Source organism: Chiloscyllium punctatum, chromosome 11 (assembly GCF_047496795.1).
Source record: "Chiloscyllium punctatum isolate Juve2018m chromosome 11, sChiPun1.3, whole genome shotgun sequence".
Classification (NCBI taxonomy): domain Eukaryota; kingdom Metazoa; phylum Chordata; class Chondrichthyes; order Orectolobiformes; family Hemiscylliidae; genus Chiloscyllium; species Chiloscyllium punctatum.
This window is the reverse complement of record NC_092749.1, coordinates 61,441,380-61,465,154: the sequence shown is the minus strand read 5'-3', so window position 1 is coordinate 61,465,154 and position 23,775 is coordinate 61,441,380. Positions and strand designations below refer to the sequence as shown.

Genomic DNA, 23,775 nt, shown 5'->3' with positions numbered 1-23,775 from the left:
CAAAATTTGTAGAATGGAGGGTTTATATGACTTTATATTTCAATTCTGAAGCTAATGAACACTGTTTAGAATGCAAGTGGCTTGCTTCAACTGTTCTGAGGAAACTGATTAAAGTGGGAAGAAAATGGCAATTTTAGAATTAAAGATAGTACAGGAAGAGTGTTTAATCATTCTATGTGGAATATAACTGCAGTATTTTAATGAAATATTTATAATTGAACACAAGTTTATTGACAGAATGTTTAATTCAGAAAGCATTTTCAGCAATTGTTAACTATCTTTCTTTTAATTGTTAATCACCTGACTTACTATTCATCACCACCGGTTTTCAAAAGCTTACTAGGTGCTGCTGTGCTTTTTTGAAAAAAAACTCTAAATTTTGTCTCCAATTTTTATTTTCAGCCAAAAGAATGTTATTAAAAGGAAAATAATCATAGCAAGGAGAAATTGTCTTGTACAAACAAGACCTTCATTACATTTTAGACTATTACAGAAAATACTGGAAATATTCAGGTTTGGTATAAACTTTTAAAGAAAGCAAGTTAACGTTTGAGAGTCGGTATAAAAAGGTCACCTAAACCTGAAAGGGGTACTTTTTTTCCCCCTATTTCCGGCAACAGTACCATACCTGAATATTTTCCGTTTTATTTCAGTTTCCAGCATCTGTGCAATAGATGACTGGATCCGTCTGCAAATACGCTGGAGGATCACGTGACACCCCCAAATGTTAAAGGTCTCTGACAGTCGCCAGCGACCAGAATAGAAATCATTGACTGTAAACTTGTACATACACTTTCGGCCTGAGCTGCTGTACAAAAATACTTATTTGTGTCGCATTGTTCACAGCTTTCAGCTGATCCGGAAACATGCCAGTTCCCAGGTTGCTATTCTCAATTTTGCTTCTCAAAGTCCGACTTTCACAATAGACAAATATCACACGCCCGCTGGCCTTGTCAAACGTGAAAGTGTTGCATTTTCTGCACTGTCTTAACATTCGGTCTCGACCAAAAAGAGTCTTGTCATTTTTCAGCCAGCACTTTGCAAAGTCCCGGCCTTTCTTTGTTCGTGTAGGAGGGGCGTTAGGTACCATAATCCTAAGCCTTTTCTTATTTCAGATACAAAATAAAACCTCTTGGTTGTAATGAAATTCGGCTGCGAATGTATTGCACCGCAATTTCTTAAACAACAAATGATAAATACCGCCTTAGAGAGAGGGTGCGCGGCGATGTTGTCCTGAACACGTTTAAGGGTCTATTTATATTCCCCACACTTACCCTGTACTCGGCCACTAATTTCATAATCTATCGATTTGAATCGCGCTGCCACTGACCCCACCTTTGACATTATCAACAATAAACCGAAACAAATCGTTAGTTTAGCCGCACTGCACATCCAACAGCAGAGAGCGAGAGCACCGGCACAAGCCGTCAACACAATCCGCTCCAAACTTCCCTCACCACCTACACCGGATGTCCTCCATTCCAGCTTTTTCCTGATCCACTCCGGTCATCTGGAAGCAGCTATTCCGCAAGATGCGAATCATAATCTGGAGGTGCTGCTGTTGGGCTGGGTGTACAAAGTTAAAAATCACACAACACCAGGTTATAGTCCAACAGGTTTATTTGGAAGCACTAGCTTTCGAAGCGTTATTTCTTCATCAGGTGATTGTGGAGCATAAGATAGTAAGACACAGAATTTATAGCAAAGGTTTACAGTGTGATGTAACAAATTATATATTGAAGAAGACCTGGATTGTTTAAGTCTCTCATCTTTTGGAATGACCATGTTGGTTTCAGTTCTTTCATATGTAAATTCCAGAACTTTTTTATAAGGTTACATACACTCACACACTTTCTCATACACAAGCTCTCTCTCATACGCTCACACACACACCCTCTCACAGACTTCTACCCCTTTACACTCACATTCATACACGTACACTGTCTCACAGGCACTCATCCCCCCCATTCCCCACCACACACACACATATATGTTTGTGGGGTGAATTTGTACTTGCGGAATTACTTTTTATTTTGCTCAAAAACTGCATGGATCCATGTAAGATTCTGTAAATCTTTTTTTTAGAATACAATCAGTCTGAACATTGGGAAACAGACAGACAGACTTTAACCTTATACCTTCAATGCATTATCTATGCTGACGTGACACCTATTGTTAATGTTCACTTGAGAATGTAACTTTTTTAAAAAAGTTCTGGGTTTACATAGGAAAGAACTGAAACCAACATGATTTGGAGGTGCTGGTGTTGGACTGGGGTGTACAAAGTTAAAAATCACGCAACACCACCTTATAGCCCAACAGATTTATTTGGAAGCACTATCTTTCAGAGCGCTGCTCCTTCATCATCCATCTGATGAAGAAGCAGCGCTCAGAAAGCTAGTGCTTCCAATTAAACCTGTTGGACTATAACCTGGTGTTGTGTGATTTTTAACTTTGAAACCAACATGGTCATTGTAAAATATGAGAGACTTAACAAACAATCCAGATCTTTTTCAATATATCATTTCAGTTGCATCACACTGTAAACTTTTGCTGAAAATTCTGTGTCTTATGATCTTATTCTCCACAACCACCTGATGAAGGAGCAACGTTCAGAAAGCTAGTGCTTCCAAATAAACCTATTGGACTATAACCTGGCATTTTGTGATTTTTAATTGGAGTTGTGTGATTTTTAACACGATGTGAATGGTGGGAATCTCAAATAGAGGTTGATTTGTAAGAAGTGACCTCTCATTTGAAAATGCCGCATTTATACTGGATTTCTGCAGGAGGGCAAAAGTCCTCAAGGCATCTTTTCTGTCAAACCCCCATAAGCTTCACTGCATTTGTTTCCATTTGTTTTAAATCTAATTAGTACAGAATGAATCTGTTCGATCTTTGCACATAAGATAACCTAGTGAACTTCTCTGAACTGCTTCTAATAAAAGGATATTCCTCTTGACATAAAGAAAACAGAACTGCCTGCAGTATTGTAGTTGTGATATCATTAATGCTCTATACAATCCTAGCAAGACTTCATTTTTATGCTCCATCTCCCTGGCAATATATATAATACTTGTCTTCCTAATTACTTGCTGCAACTATGTGCTAATCTTTTGAGATTCATGTACAAGAACACTTGAAATAACTCCACTGAGGCCAATATCCCATTAGTAAGGCACCGTGTATTCACATACCCTTAGTATTTGACACTAATCCAACCTCCTCAGAACCAGCCCTCAAGGTAAGTGGAACCGCTGACACTCCTGTTGTTTTTCCCTAAATCCCCTGTCTTTTTCTTTTCATATTTTCCGCAGCACCCATGTTGTGTGTGTGCAGGTGTGAGACACAGTGAAAGACAACAGGTCTACAAGTCTTTATTCAATTTCTACCACCAGGAAGAAAGGAAACACCTGAGTGGCCAGTGATAAGCAGTGGCCTTCTCAAAGGGCAATGCTGCATGATCAAAAAAGTGAAGGGGAGGGCAGGGATTAAATCAAAATAGAGTTGGAGGGGGAAATAAAACACTCCACTCCTTGTGGTGCCCACCTCTCCCAGAACAGCTCGAGGGAGTTGGTAGACACCAAATGCTCCTTCTCCAGAGACACCCAGACTCAGACGACACTTTTTTTTTCTTCCCTAAACAAAGGGGGAAAAGACAAAGAAACTCCACTTCTCCTCACCAGCAGCAGTAACACACTGACTGTAGCACGAGCCCACACAGAGACAATACCCGAAACTGAGGAAACTTTAAATCTCCTGGTTATTTTTTCTTTTTTTTTCCTTTGTTTTATATTTTCCCCAGCACCCATGTTGTGTGTGTGTGTGCAGGTGTGAAACACATTGAAAGATAACAAGTGTATGAATCTTTATTCAATTTCCACCACCAGGAAGAAAAGAAACACCCAAGTGGCCAGTGACAAGCAGTGCCCTTTACTTCAAAGGGCAATGCTGCGTGATCAAACAGTGAAGGGGAGGGCAGGGATTAAATCAAAATAGAGTTGGAGGGGGAAATAATACACTCCACTCCCTGTGGCAGCCACCTCTCCCTGAACATCTCAAGGGTGTTGGTAGACACCAGTTGATCCTTCTCCGGAGACACCCAGGCTCAGGCAATGCTCCTTTTTTTTTCTTTTTCTTTATTTTCCTGACTGTGGTAGTGCTTATTTTGTCCCCAGCACCCATATCGTATGTGTGCAGATGTGAGACACAGTGAAATGCACAAGGTATACAAATCTTTATTCAATTTCCACCACCAGGAAGAAAAGAAACACCTGAGTGGCCAGTGACAAGCAGTGCCCTTCACAAAAGGGCAATGCTGTGTGATCAAACAGTGAAGGGGAGGGCAGGGATTAAATCAAAATAGAGTTGGACGGGGAAATAATGCACTCCACTCCCTGCGGCACCCACCTCTCCCTGAACAACTCCAGGGTGTTGGTGGAGACTGCGTGCTCCTTTTCCAGAGACACCTGGGCTCGGGTGACACTCCTGTTTTTTTTTCAGGAGGTCTGACATTCCTGTTTATTTTTTTTTTTCCTAACATTCCTGTTTTTTTTTCTTTTCTTTTCTTTAACCCCCACACTACCGCCTAAGTGCGGTAGTGCTTACTTTTTCCCCTGCACCCATGGTGTGTGTGTGTGCGCGCGCAGGTGTGAAACACAGTGAAAGACACAAAGTGCACGAATCTTTATTCAATTTCCACCACCAGGAAGATATGAAAAACACCCGAGTGGCCAGTGACAAGCACTGCCCTTCACATCAAAGGGCAATGCTGTGATCAAAAAGGTGAAGGGGAGGGTAGGGATCAAATCAAAATAGAGTTGGAGGGGGAAATAATACACTCCACTCCCGGCGGCACCCACCTCTCCCTGAACAACTCCAGGGTGTTGGTGGAGACTGCGTGCTCCTTTTCCAGAGACACCTGGGCTCGGGTGACACTCCTGTTTTTTTTTTCAGGAGGTCTGACATTCCTGTTTATTATTATACGTTTTTACCCCCACACTACCGCCTAACTGCGGTAGTCACACTCCTGTTTATTTTTTTTTAATATGAAAAATACCCAAGTGGTGACACTCCCCTTTTATTTTTCCTCAAACCACACACTACGGCCTAACTGCGGTAGTGCTTATTTTCCCCCAGCACCCATGGTGTGTGTGTGTGTGTGTAGGTGTGAGACACAAGGTGCACGAATCTTTATTCGGTTTCCACCACCAGGAAGATATGAAAAACACCCGAGTGGCCAGTGACAAGCACTGCCCTTCACATCAAAGGGCAATGCTGTGATCAAAAAGGTGAAGGGGAGGGTAGGGATCAAATCAAAATAGAGTTGGAGGGGGAAATAATACACTCCACTCCCTGCGGCACCCACCTCTCCCTGAACGACTCCAGGGTGTTGGTGGACACCGCGTGCTCCTTCTCCAAGGACACCCAGGCTCTAACGTAACCCCGGAAGAGGGGCAGGCAGTCGGCCCTAACGACCCCCTCCACGGCCCGCTGCCTGGACCTGTTGATGGCCAGTTTGGCCAGGCCCAGGAGCAGACCCACGAGGAGGTCCTCGGACCTGCCCTCCCTCCTCCGTACCGGGTGCCCGAAGATCAGGAGCATGGGACTGAAGTGCAACCAAAAGCAGAGGAGAAGGTTTTTGAGGAAATCAAAAAGGGAGTGCAAACGCCCACACCCAATATATACATGGTCCACGGACTCCACAGCGCCACAGAACAAGCAGTTGGGCTGGGAATCCGTGAACCACCGCAATCTGCGGTTGCAGGGGACTGCTGCATGCAGCACCCTCCACCCCAGATCCCCGAGAGAAAGGGGGAGGACTCCCGCGTAGAGAGCCCTCCACTGGGGATCCCCACCGCCCGGTGGCAAATGGGCACGCCAAGGCGTGTCCGGACGGTGGATGAGGGAGAAGAGGTGGACGGTGTGCAGCAGCAATCGATACAGGGCCTTCCTTTGTATATCCCTTAAGGGGACGAAATTAAAATTCCGGAGGCGGCTCAGGTTGTGGGGCACAGGCTCCCGCGGGAAGTACAGGACCTTGGGGCCAATGTGAAATTCCGTCCGGGCCAGGGTGAGCGCGGACGGGATCGCACCGCACACCTGAGCGTCCTCCGACTGGTGCACTACGTCGGGTCCGAGCACCGCCGTTTTAAGGCGTCGGATGGCGGTGGCCACGTACCGGACGTCTACCGCTGCCCTGCTAGCTATGTCCTGCGGCAGCGTCCAGCCCAGGCCCCCGGCACCCAGTACGTCCCCGACCCTGGTCGCCCTCGCTGCCACGGCCCTCCCCTCCGACAGCCACTCGAACCCGCGAGTACGGAGGTGCGGATTCCTGAGCAACGGCTCCCTGACGACAGCCGCTACTCCAGCCGGAGGGTAGGCGTGACGCGATTCGACCATGTTCCAGACAGTGATCAGGTCTTGGTAAAAGACAGGCAGTGTCTTGAGGGCGACCTCCAAACCGTCACGGTCGACGAACAGGAGCTGCGTGTCGTAGTTGAGGTTACGCACCTGGCGGAAAAAATACGTCGCCAGGGCGCACCACCTTGGAGGCGGCTCGACGTAAAGGTATCGCCGCAAGGTCTGAAGGCGGAACGTCGCGACCTGGGTGCGGACGCACACCAGCGACTGACCGCCCTCCTCGATAGGGAGATTCAGAACCTGCGCGGCGACCCAGTGCATCTTTTTGTCCCAGAAGAAGTCGACCAACGTTCTCTGGATGTCAGCGACAAAGCCAGGAGGAGGGACCAAAGTGACCAGCCGGTACCACAGCATGGCGGCCACCAGCTGGTTTATGACCAGCACTCGACTCCTGTAAGATAGCACTCGGAGCAGTCCTGTCCAGCGGCCTAGGCGAGCCGAGACTTTGGCCTCCAGCTCCTGCCAGTTGGCCGGCCAGGATTCCTCAGCCGGGCTGAGGTAGACCCCCAGGTAGAGGAGATGGGTGGTACTCCAGCTGAACCCCCGTAACTCCTCCGGCAGAGAGTCCACCCGCCACGGACCGACCAGTAGTCCGGAACACTTGGCCCAGTTGATCCTGGCGGAAGACGGCCTGGCACTCGCGCATCCTCCCCAGGTCAGCCGGGTCGGTGAAAGTGAGGAGCACGTCGTCGGCGTAGGCCGAGAGGACCACCCCCGTGCCCGCGCCACGCAGAACCAGCCCCGACAACCTCCTCCGCAAGAGGCGCAGGAAAGGCTCCACGCACAGGGAATACAGCTGGGCGGACAGGGGGCAGCCTTGACGCACTCCTCTCCCGAAGCGAAGGGGCGCCGTCAGGGACCCGTTAACTTTAACCAGACACTCTGCGGCGGCGTACAAAAGTCGGATCCGGGCAACGAACCGCGTCCCGAACCCGAACGCCCGCAGAGTCCCGAGCAGGTACTCGTGATCGACCCTGTCGAACGCCTTCTCCTGGTCGAGAGACAGGAAGGCGCTCGGCAGACCAGCCCGTCGACAGAAATGGATCAGGTCCCGGACCAGGTGGACGTTGTCGTGTATCCTCCGGCCCGGGACCGTGTAGGACTGGTCCGGGTGAATCATGCGGGCCAGCACGGAAGCCAGGCGAGAAGACAACACCCTGGCGAAAATTTTGTAATCAGTGCTGAGGAGGGAGACCGGACGCCAGTTCTTCAAAGAACGAAGGTCCCCCTTCTTCGGCAGCAGGACGATGACCGCCCTGCGCCAAGAAAGGGGCAGCTGTCCGGCATTTAGACACTCCCCCAGGACCTGTGCGTAGTCGTTCCCCAGGACGTCCCAGAACGCCCTGAAGAACTCCACAGTCAGCCCGTCCAGCCCCGGGGTTTTGCCCCTCGAGAGCCGGTCGAGGGCGCCGGTCAGCTCCTCTAAAGTGACGGGAGCGGCGAGCCTTCCGGCGTCCTCCGGGCCGAGCTGCGGCAGGTCCTCCCACAGAACTCTGCGAGCGTCCTCGCTGGACGGATCCGGAGAGAACAGAGCCGTGTAATAGTTTCGGACGTGGGCCCTGACGCCCTCCGGATCCGAGACGAGGGACCCGTCGTCGGCCAGCAGCACAAGGAGCTACTGACGGGTGCCGCGCCTTTTTTCCAGCGAGTAGAAGAAGGGGGAGCCGCGGTCCAGGTCCTGCAGGAGCTGGATCCGCGACCTCACGTACGCGCCCCGAGCCCCGACGAGCTGCAGGTCCCGGAGCGCGGCCCTCTTCTCTTCGTACACCCCGCGCAGGGCCGGGTCCGCGTCGGGCTGACCGAGGCGTGACTCCAGGTCGAGCATCTCCCTCTCCAACTCCACGATCCTGGATTTCCGCCTCTTGGTCGACCCCCTCGCGTACTCCTGACAGAAGACGCGGACGTGAGCCTTGCCCACGTCCCACCATAGCCTCAGGGAGGGGAAGCTTCCCCGCTTCCTTCTCCAGCCGGCCCAGAAACGACGAAACGAGTCCCGGAACCGCTCGTCCTCCAGCAGCAGGTTGTTAAAGTGCCAGTACGCGGAGCCGAGCCTGGCGCCGAACGGAAGGAGTTCCGCCCACACCAGGTGATGGTCCGTGCACGACACCTGCCGCGTGGAGGCCTTCGGAAAACAGGAGGCGTATGCCCGCGAAACGTACAGGCGGTCGATTCTGGACGCTCCGACCCCAGGCCTCACGAAGGTGAAGGCGATGGAGTCGGGATGGAGAGTCCGCCAGACGTCCACCAGGTCGAAGGACTTGACCAAGTCCCCCAACCTCTTCCCCGACGCGCAGCCAGTGCGGGTACCGCCGTGGTCCCTGCCCTCGAGGACGCAGTTGAAATCTCCCCCGAGGACGACGCACTGGTTCTCGCCGATGGAAGCCAGATGAGTGGACAGTTCTTGAAAGAAGCTCGCTTGCCTCGGCCCGGCCAGGGGAGCGTATACGTTCACCAAGTGAAGCACCGCGCCCCCCAGCCGAACCGTCAGGTGAAGCAAACGGCCTGGCACCGGCTCCCTGACCCCCAAGATCTCCGGCTGAAAATGCGGGGCCAACAGGATAGCCACCCCGCCAGATCTGCGGGTGAGGTGACTCATGTAGACCCCCCCTCGCCACTCCAGGAGCCAGGTGGCTTCGTCTCCCGGGGCAGTGTGGGTTTCTTGCAGGAAGCACACCGCATACCTCCCGTCCCGAAGGACCGAGAGGGTCTGGAATCTGCGCTGTGACTCCCTGCTGCCGTTGATGTTGAGGCTGGCTATAGTAGTCTCCATGTCGGAAGCATTGTGCTACCACCACCAGTACAGTTAAAAAACAAGTACAATTACTGGGAGGACGAGGGAGGGGCACAGGTGTCCCTCGCCCTCACCAGGAGTGCCCCCAGGAAGTTCCTGACTCGCTTTCGCTTGTTGACGTCGAGCCCAGGCGCCTGGCGAGCAGCGTGGGCCGACCAATAAGCTTGTTCAAATGAGCTCCAGCGGTCGAGCGCCAGTTGGGCTCTATCCCGGCGACCTCGAGTTTCCTCGACAAATTCCCGGAGTTCCTCGAGGGGGATGAGGGGGAGATCGGCGGGGGGCACCTGGGACTCAAAAACGTCACTGCAGACGGAGTCCGCGTCATCCCCGGTGTCCGCCACCGATCCCGAACCCTCCTCCGGGAGGTCGCCCTCGGTCGCCGACCCCTCCCCCACCGAGAGGATGGGGGCTGGTCCGGCGCCGCCAACAGGCCTCGAACCCCCGGCGACCCCACCCCCAGGGTCACCGGCGGTACCTTCCTCGGCGCACCCCGTCCCGGAACGCCCCGAGTTCGGGTCGTCGGGCGGCGGAGGCTCGGGGCCCCGCTCTCCTCCCGACACCGGGACGCCTGGCTCCTCGGGGAAAAGGTCATCCCCCAGGAAAAGGTCGTCCCCCAGGGCCAAGGCTCCCGGAAAAACAGTCTGGGAGGGAGGAGCGGGGATAACACCTACCTCCCCTCCGCCGCTCGGCGACCCAGTAAAGGGTCCTTTGTCGACGCCCGCACCGCGGCCCTCGTCGTCGTTGTTGGGCAGGTCAGGCCGCGGTGCGGGATCGCTGGAGGGTCCCGTGGGCCCGTCCCCTGGGGAGGGGCAGCGCCGCCGGCGCGCTGCAGGACTGTCTCTCCCCTCCAAGGGCCAGCCCCTCTTCCCCAGACAGACAGGGGGGGATTTATGGGCCTTTCCCTCCCCGCCCGCCTTGGTGGTCATGGGGCCTGAGGCCCCTCCCCCCAGCCTTTCCCGGAATACGATTGGCTGGGGGAAGGCAGGGGTGTGGCCAGGGTGGGGAGGGTCAACCGTGTCACTTCCTGCCCCGCCCCTGGTTTATCAGGTGACGGCGGGCGGGGCAGGGGCCCAGTTCCCTCTCCGGGGCCCGGAGACACGGTCGCTGCGGGAGATTGGGCAGCAGTGGTCCCCCCCAGGTTAGTGCCAGGGTGTGGCTGGGCGGGGCGGGGCGGGGCTCGGGCCCGGGGTCCCCGGGGCCAGGTGTTGCAGTGCCCGGGGCAGGTGTCGCAGCCCCAGGGGTTTCTCCATCGGGGGGGGTAGATGTGGGGTCAGGGTCGGGTACGGGTTCGGGGGTTTGGGGGTCAGGGTTCCCGCGCCGGGGCGACGCTGGCACGGCTGCAGGGGCATCGTCGTGCCGGGGCGGGGCAGGTCGTGGGCTTGGTGTCGGGGATGGGGATAGGGTGGTCTCCCCGTGGGCGGGCCTGACGCGTCGCGCCTTCCTGAGCGCCTTCCGGCCGGCTGGACGCTCACCCCCCTCCCTGCCGGAGGCTGGAGGATCGGAAGCCTCCGGCTCAGGCTCCGGTGTCGGGGCCTGCGGTGTCGACTGTGGGGGAGGGGGAGTGGGCGCGGCGGCACCACCGGCAGCCGTTGGCGAGGGCTGGGCGGCCTTCTGGGTGGGGCAGTTTTTTCTGATGTGCCCCACCTCGCGGCACAGGTGGCACCGCACGCCGTCCAGAAGGCGCGGTAGGCCGCGCCCTCGTGGAGGAGGGTAAACGAGCCCTCCGTGACCTCCTCCCGGGCCAGGCAAATAAACACCTGGCGACGGAAGGAGTAGACGGAGGGCGGGGTCCTTCAGACCGAGCAGGAGCGGCTGGATCCCTGACCGGATCTCCCCCAAGGTGGTGAGGTGGGGGAGAAGGAGCTCGCTGGCAATAAAGGGCGGGACGTTGGAGATCACGACCCTCTGGGCCGTGACCTCCAGAGGGTCCACGGGCAAATGTGTCCCGCCCACAGCGAGCCCCCTCTCCACGGCCAGGTGGACCGCCTGCTCGGTCTTTAGGAAAAATACGGCCTTCCCGTACATCCGGGCCGCAGCGACTATGGCCAGTGGGCCGACCACACTAGCCATGGCCTTGCTGCAGGCCTCGATGGTCATATTGGGGTGGGGATAGGCCTTGACCCCCAGGCGTTTCGTGAGGTGCCTGAAGGGGGTGTGGTTTGCAGCCGGGGCTGGGCCAGCCGAGCCTAAGGCAGCGGCTACCCCGGCGTAGGTGCGGCTGGGCCCCGCGACCTTCAGGCTCGCCATCCTCTGCTGCTGGTGGTGGAGTCGGGACTCTGGCAGCGGCAGTGGTGGAGGTCGCAGGGAGAGTCCCAGGCAGCGACGGTGGAGACCCGCCTCAGGTGACAACAGCGGTGGAGGCAGGCCTCAGGCGAGTCCCAGGTAGGCCCTCGGTCACTGTGGTGTGGGGCAGACCTGTTGGGGAGGATCCCCAAGGCAAGTCCCAGGCAGCCCCAAAATTGAGTCCCAGGCAGCAGATGTAGTAGCAGGCCTCAGGCAACAGCAGTGGTGGAAGGCAGGTCTCCGGCAAGTCCCAGGCAGTTCCTCCAGTCACAGCAGTGGGGGGGCAGGCCTGCTGGGGAGGGTCCCCAAGGAAAGTCCCAGGCAGCCCCAAAACCGAGCCCAAGGCAGCAGTGGTGGAGGTAGGCCCCAGGCAACAGCAGCAGCGGTGGTGGTGGTGGAGGTCCTGGGGAGGGGCCCCAAGGCGAGTCCCAGGCAGCAAAGGCGGAGGCAGGCCTCGGGCAGCAGCAGCAGTAGAGGCAGGCCTCTCCTCAGGCCACAGCAGCAGTGGTGGTGGTGGTGGAAGTCCTGGGGAGGGCCCCCAAGGCAAGCCCCAGGCAGCAGCAGGGAGGCAGGCCCCAGGCAGCAGCAGGGAGGCAGGCCCCAAGCAGCAACAGGAACAGTCCTCGCACAGCCACAGAGTCACAGTCACAGAAATGGTCCAATCTCTCCAGAAGGGAAGGAAACACTCGAGTGGCCAGTCACAACTCCAGGGTGTTGGTGGACACCCGCGTGCTCCTTCTCCAAGGACACCTGGGCTCACGTGACACTCCTGTTTTTTTTCAGGATGTCTGACATTCCTGTTTATTATTATACGTTTTTACCCCCACACTACCGCCTAACTGCGGTAGTCACACTCCTGTTTATTTTTGTCAGCCAAACTCTCTGATTGGACTAGATTTACAATCCTAATCAGGGAACTCATTCTATTAGCTGCACTGGCTGACCTTGTTACAATCATATCTGTAAGACCTACTACCCACCCAACTCCTCGAACCTTACACCATGAGAGGGAAATCAGGTAAGTTTTTTTTCTTTTTTGTTTCTTAGTAAGGGAAGTTAGCAGGGATGTCAGTGCAATGTTCCTCCTGTGGGATGTTTGAGGTAAGGGATGCCATTAGTATCCCAGCTTAGTACACCTCCAGTAAGTGCACCCAACTCCCGCTGTTTTGAGACCGTGTTAGGGTACTGGAGCTGGAACTGGATGAACTTAGGATCATTTGGGAGGCAGAGACAGCTATAGCTAAAAGCTACAGGGAGGTAGTTACTCCTAGAAATGAAGATAGTTGGATGACTGTAAGAAGGAATTAGTGAAGCAGTCAGTGCAGGATCCCCTGGAGCTGTTACCCTGTATAACAAGTATAACAAGTTTTGGATACTGTTCGGGGTGGGGGCAGTGTATGACTTACCAGGGATTAACCATGGGGTACAGGTCTCTGGCATAAAGTCTCTCCCTGTTGCCCAGAAGGGAAGTGGGGGAGGAGTAGAGCATTAGTCATTGGGATTCCATAGTTAAGGGGACAAATAGGAGATTCTGTGGGAACAAGAGAGACTCGCAGTTGGTGTGTTTCCTCCCAGGTGCCAGGATCCGTGATGTCTCCGATCGTAGTTTTGGGAGCAGCCCCAAGCCGTTGTCCACATAAGCACCAATGTCATAGATAGGAAAAGGGATGGGATGTAAGATAGATATTCAAGGAGCTAGGGTGGAAGTTAAGAGCTAGAACAAACAGAGTTGTGAACTCTGGTTTGTTGCCCATGCCTCATGATAGGGAGGTGAGGAATAGGGTGAGAGAGCAGTTGACCACGGCAACAGGGATGGTGGAAGAGGGAGGGATTCAGATACCTCAGTAATTGGAGCTCATTCTGGGGTCGGATCTCTACAAACAGGATGGTCCACACCTGAATCAGAGGAGTACCAATATCCTGGGGGGATATTTGGTAATGCCTTTCGGAAGAGTTTAAACTAATTCAGCAAGGGGATAGGAACCTAAATTGTAGCTCCTGTATACAGAAGGTTGAGAGTAGTGAGGCCATGAATAAGGTTTCAAGGTCTCTGGAGGGTACTGGCAGGCAGGAAGGTCATGTGAAGTGTGTCTACTTCAACGCCAGGAGCATCTGGAATAAGGTGGGTGAACTTGCAGCATGGGTTGGTACCTGGGATTTCGATGTTGTGGTCATTTTGGAGACATGGATAGAGCAGGTTATGGAGTTTAGATGTTTCAGTAAGTTCAAGAAAGGTTATAAAAGAAGGGGAGGTGTGGCATTTTTAGTCAAGGATAATATTATGGTGGCAGAAAAGATGTTTGAGGACCTGTCCACTGAGGTAGTATGGCTGCGGTTAGAAACAGGAAAAGAGGTCACCCTGCTGGGAGTTTTCTATAGGCCTCTGAAAAGTTCCAGGGATATGAAGGAAAGGATTGCAAAGATGATTCTGGATAGGAAAGAAAGTAACAGGGTAGTTGTTATGGGGGATTTTAACTTTCCAAATATTGACTGGTAATGCTATCGTTTGAATAATTTAGATGGGTCGGTTTTTGTCCAATGTGTGCAGGAGAGCTTCCTGTCACAGTATGTAGATAGGAGAAAGTGAGGACTGCAGATGCTGGAGATCAGAGCTGAAAATGTGTTGCTGGAAAAGCACAGCAGGTCAGGCAGCATCCAAGGAACAGGAGAATCGACGTTTCGGGCATCAGCCCTTCTTCAGGAATGAGGAAAGTGTGTCCAGCAGGCTAAGATAAAAGGTAGGGAGGAGGGACTTGGGGGAGGGGTGTTGGGAATGCGATAGATGGAAGGAGGTCAAGGTGAGGGTGATAGGCTGGAGTGGGGTGGGGGCGGAGAGGTCAGGAAGAAGGTTGCAGGTTAGGAAGGCAGTGCTGAGTTCGAGGGATTTGAGTGAGACAAGGTGGGGGGGAGGGGAAATGAGGAAACTGGAGAAATCTGAGTTCATCCCTTGTGGTTGGAGGGTTCCCAGGTGGAAGATGAGGCGTTTTTCCTCCAACCGTCATGTTGCCATGGTCTGGCGATGGAGGAGTCCAAGGACCTGCATGTCCTTGGTGGAGTGGGAGGGGGAGTTGAAGTGTTGGGCTACGGGGTGGTTGGGTTGGTTGGTGCGGGTGTCCCAGGTGTTCTACGAAACGTTCCGCAAGTAGGCGGCCTGTCTCCCCAGTATACAGGAGGCCACATCGGGTGCAGCGGATGCAATAGATGATGTATGTGGAGGTGCAGGTGAATTTGTGGCGGATATGGAAGTATCCCTTGGGGCCTTGGAGGGAAGTAAGGGGGGAGGTGTGGGCGCAAGTTTTGCATTTCTTGCGGTTGCAGGGGAAGGTGCCGGGAGTGGAGGTTGGGTTGGTGGGGGGTGTGGACCTAACGAGGGAGTCACGGAGGGAGTGGTCTTTTCGGAACGCTGATAGGGGAGGGGAGGGAAATATATCCCTGGTGGTGGGGTCCGTTTGGAGGTGGCGTTGGACATGGAGGTTGGTGGGGTGGTAGGTGAGGACCAGTGGGGTTCTGCCTGGTGGCGGTTGGAGGGGCGGGGCTCAACGGCAGAGGAGCGGGAAGTGGAAGAGATGCGGTGGAGGGCATCGTCGACTACGTCTGGGGGTAAATTGCAGTCCTTGAAGAAGGAGGCCATCTGGGTGGTACGGTTTTGAAATTGGTCCTCCTGGGAGCAGATGCGATGGAGACGAAGGAATTGGGAATATGGTATGGCGTTTTTACAGTGGGCAGGGTGGGAGGAGGTGTAGTCTAGGTAGCTGTGGGAGTCAGTTGGTTTATAATAAATGTCTGTGTCAATTCAGTCACCCGAGATGGAAGTGGAAAGGTCTAGGAAGGGGAGGGAGGAGACTGAGACGGTCCAGGTGAATTTGAGGTCGGGGTGGAAAGTGTTGGTAAAGTGGATGAACTGTTCAACCTCCTCGTGGGAGCCGATACAGTCATCGATGTAGCGGAGGAAAAGGTGGGGGGTGGGGCCAGTGTAGCTGCAGAAGATGGACTGTTCCACATATCCTACGAAGAGGCAGGCATAGCTGGGGGCCATGTGGGTGCCCATGACTACTCCTTTGGTTTGGAGGAAGTGGGAGGATTGGAAAGAGAAGTTGTCCAGGGTGAGAATCAGTTCAGTCAGTCGAAGGAGGGTGTCGGTGGAAGGGTACTGGATGGTACGGCGGGAAAGGAAGAAGCGGAGGGCTTTAAGTCCTTTGTGATGGGGGATGGAGGTATACAGGGACTGGATGTCCATGGTGAAGATAAGGCGTTGGGGACCGGGGAAGCGAAAATCATGGAGGAGGTGGAGGGCGTAGGTGGTGTCCCGAACATGTGTGGGGAGTTCTTGGACTAAGGGGGACAGGACCGTGTCGAGGTATGCAGAGATGTGTTCGGTGGGGCAGGAGCAGGCTGAGACAATGGGTCAGCCGGGGCAGTCAAGTTTGTGGATTTTGGGCAGGAGGTAGAAACGGGTGGTGCGGGGTTGTGGGACTATGAGGTTAGAGGTGGTGGATGGGAGATACCCTGAGGTGATGAGGTTCTGGATAGTCTGGGAGATGATGGTTTGGTGGTGGGAGGAGGGGTCATGGTCAAGGGGGCAGTAGGAGGAGGTGTCTGCGAGCTGGCATTTAGCCTCAGCAGTTGTCAGGGCAGCGTTCGCGGAGGCTGCGAGGTCGGTGGGGGCGGAAGTGATGTCATTGTCCACTTTACCAACACTTTCCACCCCCACCTCAAATTCACCTGGACCGTCTCAGTCTCCTCCCTCCCCTTCCTAGACCTTTCCATTTCCATCTCGGGTGACCAAATCGACATGGACATTTATTATAAACCAACCGACTCCCACAGCTACCTAGACTACAACTCCTCCCACCCTGCCCCCTGTAAAACGCCATCCCATATTCCCAATTCCTTCGTCTCCGCCGCATCTGCTCCCAGCAGGACCAGTTCCAAAACCGTACCAACCAGATGGCCTCCTTCTTCAAGGACCGCAATTTCCCCCGAGACGTAGTCGACGATGCCCTCCACCGCATCTCTTCCACTTCCCCCTCCTCCGCCCTTGAGCCCCGCCCCTCCAAACGCCACCAGGACAGAACCCCACTGGTCCTCACCTACCACCCCACCAACCTCCATGTCCAACGTATCATCCGCTGTCATTTCCGCCACCTCCAAATGGACCCAACCACCAGGGACATATTTCCCTCCCCTCCCCTATCAGCGTTCCGAAAAGACCACTCCCTCCGTGACTCCCTCGTCAGGTCCACACCCCCCACCGTGTTAAGGTGCTTGAGAATTACAAGTTAGCCAGGAAAGATCTAAAGAGAGAGCTAAGAAAAGCCAGGAAAGGACATGAGCAGGTAGGTTCCCCACAGTCGGCTATTGCAGAAAATACGGACGCATGGGATTGAGGGTGATTTAGCTGTTCAGATCAGAAATTGGCTAACTGTAAGAAGGCAGAGGGTGGTGGTTGATGGGAAATGTTCATCCTGGAGTTCAGTTACTAGTGGTGTACTGCAAGGATCTGTTTTGCGATCACTGCTATTTGTCATTTTCATAAATGACCAAGATGGGGATGTACAAGGATGGATTAGTAAATTTGTGGATGACACTAAAATCAGTGGAGTTGTGTATAATGCAGAATGATGTCGCAGGTTACAGACAGACATAGATAAGCTGCAGAGCTGGGCTGAGAGGTGGCATGTGGAGTTTAATGCAGAAAAGTGTGAGGTGATTGACTTTGTAAGGAGTAACAGGAATACAGAGTAGTGGGTTAATGGTAAGATTTTGGTAGTGTGGATGAGCAGGGAGTTATAGAGTCATAGAGTCATAGAGATATACAGCATGGAAACAGATCCTTTGGTCCAACCCATCCATGCCGAACAGATATCCCAACCCAATCTAATCCCACCTTCCAGCACCTGGCCCATATCCCTCTAAACCATTCCTATTCATATACCCATCCAAATGCCTCTTCAATGTTGCAATTGTACCAGTCTCCACCACTTCCTCTGGCAGCTCATTCCATACACGTACCATCCTTAACCTATGCCCTCTAGTTCTGGAGTCCCTGACCCCAGGGAAGACTTTGTCTATTTACCTTATCCATGCCCCTCATAATTTTGTAAACCTATATAAAGTCACCCCTTAGCCTTCGACACTCCAGGGAAAACAGCCCCAGACTGTTCAGCCTCTCCCTATAGCTCAAAATCTCCAACCCTGGCAACATCCTTGTAAATCTTTTCTGAACCCTTTCAAGTTTCACAACATCTTTCCGATAGGAAGGAGACCAGAATTTCAAGCAATATTCCAACTGTGGCCTAACCAATGTCCTGTACTCAATACTCTGACCAGTAAAAGAAAGCATACCAAACGCCTTCTTCACTATCCTATCCACTCGTGACTCCACTTTCAAGGATTTATGAACCTGCACTCCAAAGTCTCTTTGTTCAGCAACACTCCCTCGGACCTTACCATTAAGTGTATAAGTCCTGCTAAGATTTGCTTTCCCAAAATACAGGTCCTCGCATTTATCTGAATTAAACTCTATCTGCCACTTCTTAGCCCATTGGCCCATCTGGTCAAGATCCTGTTGTAATCTGAAGTAATCCTCTTCACTGTCCACTACACCTCCAATTCTGCAAACTTACTAACTGTTCCTCTTATGCTCGCATCCAAATCGTTTATATAAATGACAAAAAGTAGAGGACCCAGCACCGATCCTTGTGGCACTCCACTGGTCACAGGCCTCCAGTCTGAAAAACAGTCTTCCACCACGAGTCTCTGTCTTCTATCTTTGAGCCAGTTCTGTATCCAAATGGCTAGTTCTCCCTGTATTCCATGAGATCTAAGCTTGGTAATCTGTCTCCCATGGGGAACCTTGTCGAACGCCTTACTAAAGTCCATATAGATCACATCTACCACTCTGCCCTCATCAATCCTCTTTATTACTTCTTCAAAAAACTCAATCAAGTTTGTGAGACATGATTTCCCACGCACAAAACCATGTTGATTATCCCTAATCAGTCTTTGCCTTTCCAAACACATGTACATCCTGTCCCTCAGGATTGCCTCCAACAACTTGCCCATCACTGTCTATAGTTCCCTGGCTTTTCCTTACCAGCCTTCTTGAACAGTGGCACCACGTTAGTCAATCTCCAGTCTTCCAACACCTCACCTGCGACTATCAATGATACAAATATCTCAGCAAGAGGCCCAGCAATCACTTCTCTAGTTTCCCACAGAGTTCTAGGGTACACCTGATCAGGTCCTGGGGATTTATCCACCTTTACGCATTTCAAGACATCCAACACTTCCTCCCCTGTAATATGGACATTTTGCACGATGTCACCATCTATTTCCCTACAGTCCATATCTTCCAGACCCTTTCCCACAGTAAATATTGATGCAAAATACTTGTTTAGGATCTCCCCCATTTTCTGTGGCTCCACACAAAGGCCGCCTTGCTGATCTTTGAGGGCCCCTATTCTCTCTCTAGTTACCCTTTTGTCCTTAATGTATTTGTAAAAACCCTTTGGATTCTCTTTAATTCTATTTGCCAAAGCTATCTCATGTCCCCTTTTTTGCCCTCCTGATTTCCTTCTTAAGTATACTCCTACTTCCTTTATACTCTTCTAAGGATTCACTTGATCTTTCCTGTCTATACCTTACATATGCTTCCTTCTTCTTCTTAACCAAACCCTCAATTTCTTTCATCATCCAGCATTCCCTATACCTACCAGTCTTCCCTTTCACCCTGACAGGAATGTACTTTCTCTGTCTCGTTATCTCATTTTTGAAGGCTTCCCATTTTCCAGCTGCCCCTTTACCTGCAAACATCTGCCCCAGTCGGCTTTTGAAAGTTCTTGCCTAATACTGTCAAAATTGTCCTTTCTCCAATTTAGAACTTCGACTTTTCAATCTGGTCTACCCTTTTCCATCACTATTTTAAATCTAATAGAATTATGGTCGCTGGCCCCAAAGTGCTCCCCCACTGACACCTCAGTCATCTGTCCTGTCTTATTTCCCAAGAGTAGGTCAAGTTTTGCACCTTCTTTAGTAGGTACATCCACATACTGAATCAGAAAATTTTCTTGTACACACTTAACAAATTCCTCTCCATCTAAACCCTTAACACTATGGCAGTCCCAGTCTATGCTTGGAAAGTTAAAATCCCTCACCATAACCACCCTATTATTCTTACAGATAGCTGAGATCTCCTTACAAGTTTGTTTTTCAATTTTCCACTGACTATTAGGGGGTCTATAATACAATCCCAATAAGGTGATCATCCCTTTCTTATTTCTCAGTTCCACCCAAATAACTTCCCTGGATGCATTTCCCGGAATATCCTCCCTCAGCACAGCTGTAATGCTATCCCTTATCAAAAATGCCACTCCCCCTCCTCTCTTGCCTCCCTTTCTATCCGACCTATAGCATTGGTATCCTGGAACATTAAGCTGCCAGTCCTGCCCATCCCTGTAATTGTTACGATATCCCAGTCCTATGTTCCTAACCATGCCCTGAGTTCATCTGCCTTCCCTGTTAGGCCCCTTGCATTGAAATAAATGCAGTTTAATTTATTAGTCCTACCTTGTCCCTGCCTGCCCTGACTGTTTGACTCGCTTCTATTCTCAACTGTACCAATCTCAGATTGATCTCTTTCCTCATTTTTACCCTGGGTCCCACCTTATTAGTTTAAATCCTCCCAAGCAGCTCTAGCAAATTTCCCTGCCCATATATTAGTCCCCTTCCAATTTGGGTGCAATCCGTCCTTCTTGTACAGGTCACTTTGACCCCAAAAGAGATTCCAATGATCCAAAAATGTGAATCTTTCTCCCATACACCAACTCCTCAGCCATGCATTCATCTGCTCTATCCTCCTATTCCTGCCCTCACTAGCTCGTAGCACCAGGTGTAATCGAGATATTACTACCCTTGAGCACCTCCTTTTTAAATTCCTGCCTAAGTCTCTGTAATCTCCCTGCAGAATCTCAACCTTTTCCCTTCCTATATCGTTGGTTCCAATGTGGACAATGACCTCTTGCTGGTCCCTCTTCCCTGTGAGAACACTCTGCACCCTCTCTGAGACATCCTTGATCCTGGCACCAGGGAAGCAACACACCATTCTGCTTTTTCACTGCTGGCCACAGAAATGTTTGTTTGTACCTCGGACCAGAGAATCCCTTGGAACCCGATGTACCCCTCATTGCATTAGAGCCAGTCTCAATACCAGAAACTTGGCTGTTCGTGCTACATTCCCCTGAGAATCCATCACCCCCTATATTTTCCAAAACAGCATACCTGTTTGAAATGGGTATGTCCACAAAAGACTCCTGCACTAGCTGCCTACCTCTCTTACCCTTCCTGGAGTTAACCCATCTATGTGACTGTATCTGAGACTTTCCCCCCTTCCTATAACTGCCATCCATCACATACTGTTGATGTTGCAAATTCCTCATTACTTCTCACTGTCTCTCTAACCGATCCATTCGATCTGATAAGATTCGCGACCAACAGGATTTATGGCAGATATAATCCGCAGTATACTTTAAACTCTCTTTAAACTCCAACATCTGACAAGAAGTACATATCACTCTCCTAAAGGTCATTTTTACTTCTTCACAATCTACAGATCCAGAAAATACCACTGTCTTATTGCTGTACAAACACTGTCCAAGGTTAAATTAATAGTTATGGCTTATATTTTAAGTTTAATTAAGAGACATATCTCCAAAAACATATAATCAAGAAAGAACTCACTCTACTCACAACTGCAGACTTTCTGTAGGCCACACTTAGAACAACAATTAACTTACCTGATTCTGTGCTGTGAACTTTGCCCAACAGTTCCTCCAAGATCAGTTGTAAATTTAACTGTTTGTTAATTTTCCCAGATGCACTCCAATATCCAACGATACATGAATTCAAACAGCAAAGGTAGTGTCAGTTTCTTTTTTTCTATCCTGCACTGACCTCACCATGTGCTTCCTTTGTCTGTACTTCTCCCTTTTAAAACTGCTGTTGTTTTGACTTTTTTCCCCCAAAGTTACAAAACAATGCAACAGCATTTTAAACAGTAATTGCTGCTCCTGGAATTCAAAATACCTCAAAAAAGAAGCCGCTGTTACAGCCAGAAATTTTTCCCATCCTCCATCTTGGTTTACCCAGAACCCCACTGAGAGCTCTCGGTGTCCATGTGCATAGATCCTTGAAAGCTGCCACCCAGGCTAATGGGGTTGTTAAGATGGTGTACAGTATGTTAGCTTTTATGGATTGAGGGATTGAGTTCTGGATTAGTGGTGCTGGAAGATCACAGCAGTTCAGGCAGCATCCAAGGAGCAGCGAAATCGACGTTTCGGGCAAAAGCCCTTCACGTCAATTTCGCTACTCCTTGCAGCTGCCTGAACTGCTGTGCTCTTCCAGCACCACTAATCCAGAATCTGGTTTCCAGCATCTGCAGTCATTGTTTTTACCCCAGAGGGATTGAGTTTCAGAGCCATAAGGTCACATTGAAGTTGGACAGCTGCACTTGGAGTATTGCATCCAGTTCTGGTCTGTGCATTATCGGAAGGACGTGGAAGCATTGGAAAGGGTGCAGAGGGGATTTACCAGGATGTTGCCTGGTATGAGGAAAGGCTGAGGGACTTGAGGCTGTTTTCATTAGAGAGAAGAAGGTTAAGCGGTGACTTCATAGAGACATAAATATGATGATAGGATTAGACAGGGTGGACAGTGAAAGCCTTTTTCCTGGTATGGTGATGGCTAGCACGAGAAGATGTAGCTTTAAATTGAGCAGTGATAGATACAGAACAGATGTCAGAGGTAGTTTCTTTACTCAGAGAGTAATAAGGGCTTTGAATGCCCTCCCAGCAACAGTCGTGGATTCACCAACATTAAGGGCATTTAAATGGTCATTGTATAAACATATGGATGATAATGGAACAGTGTAGGTTAGATGGGCTTTAGATTAGTTTTACAGGTTGGTACAATATCGAGGGCTAAAGGACCTGTACTAAGCTGTAATATTCTGCGTTCTATATTCCTCGCCCTCTAAGCCCAGGCAGGTAAACCTGCTCTTTGTCTCATAGCATTTCCTGGGGAGTTTTCGTAGTGGGTCTGGTTCCTCTGGCTCACCCTGGGATAAGGGCGGCATGTAATGGACTGTAGCCCAACTTTTGTACCTGGACCATCTCGTAAGAAACTAATCCTCTTCTTCAGGCAGTAAAAGCTTCTACCACGTCCATCTCAGGCTCCAAGGTTCCTTTGATGCTAGATGAAGGGGAGAATCCATGGGTTCTGACAGCCTTTCTGGTTATTCTGAGGGCATGGTATGTTATGCTTCTGCCCCATTTGTGAGTTTGGAGCTTTCATGTGGTCCATTTGCTTTTTCAGGACTGCCTCACCTGCTCAAACATCATATGTCACAGGACTTGCCCTCATGTCAATTGTGTCTCTTCACCATGCGAGGCTATTTATGTGATTTTGGCACCAAACTTTGTCCCCTGAAGTAAACTGTCTCTCTTGCTTAGAGGACCGTTCTATTTGGCATTGGTGTTCCTGATGCCATTTCACCCTCCACTCCCACACGAAGTAAGGGAAGATCAGATTTAACCTGGTGCAGAGTCTTCTCTCCATTAACAACTCCGCTGGATCTATCCCTGTAGTTGCATGAGGGGTGGTCTGATAATCAAAAAGGAACTGTGACAGTTTGATATCAAGTGAAGCTACAACCTTTTTTTTAAGCCTATCTGCCAGATCACTGGACAGTAAATGGTATGGAGCTGTCCACATATCCTGAATATCATTCGACTTTATGAAATACTCAAATTCCCTGCTCGTAAATGGTGGCCTGCTGTCCTTGACAAACCCTTCCAGGAGTCTGTGCATTGCAAAAGATGCTCCAGCTTTTCTATTCCTGTGTTAAATGATTGAACTCTATGCACATCCAACCACTTTGAGTGGGCATCCACAATGACTAAGAACAGTGAGGCCATGAACGGCCAGCATAGTTGATGTGTAACTGAATTCAGCACTTACCAGCCATTCATTCCATGAATGTGGGGGAGTTGCTGGCAATAGTCATAGTCATAGAGATGTATAGCATGGAAACAGACCCTTCCATCCAAATCGTCCATGCTGACCAGTTATCCTAACCTAATCTAGTACCATTTTCCAGCACCTGGCCTATATCGCTCAACTCTTTCTATTCATATATCCAGATGCCTTTTAAATGTTGTAATTCTTCCAGCCTCCACCACTTCTTCTGCAGCAAACTTCATACATGCACCACCCTCTGCGTG

At 51.1% G+C, this 23,775-nt stretch overlaps 1 protein-coding gene across 7 annotated transcripts in view; it reads right to left on the bottom strand.

The window, feature by feature from the left end:
- The window catches only part of LOC140483033 (acylphosphatase-2-like), a 112,980-nt gene extending 111,490 nt beyond the window's left edge, over window positions 1–1,490 (bottom strand). For 6 of the 7 annotated variants that reach the window (XM_072580916.1, XM_072580917.1, XM_072580920.1 and 3 more), the window contains exon 1: window positions 1,275–1,490. In XM_072580916.1, the coding sequence (XP_072437017.1) occupies window positions 1,275–1,392 (118 nt within the window). In that variant the 5' untranslated portion in view covers window positions 1,393–1,490. The remainder of the gene's footprint in view (window positions 1–1,274) is intronic. The other variant, XM_072580922.1, reaches the window with a different exon arrangement.
- Between the last annotated feature and the right edge of the window lie 22,285 nt (window positions 1,491–23,775).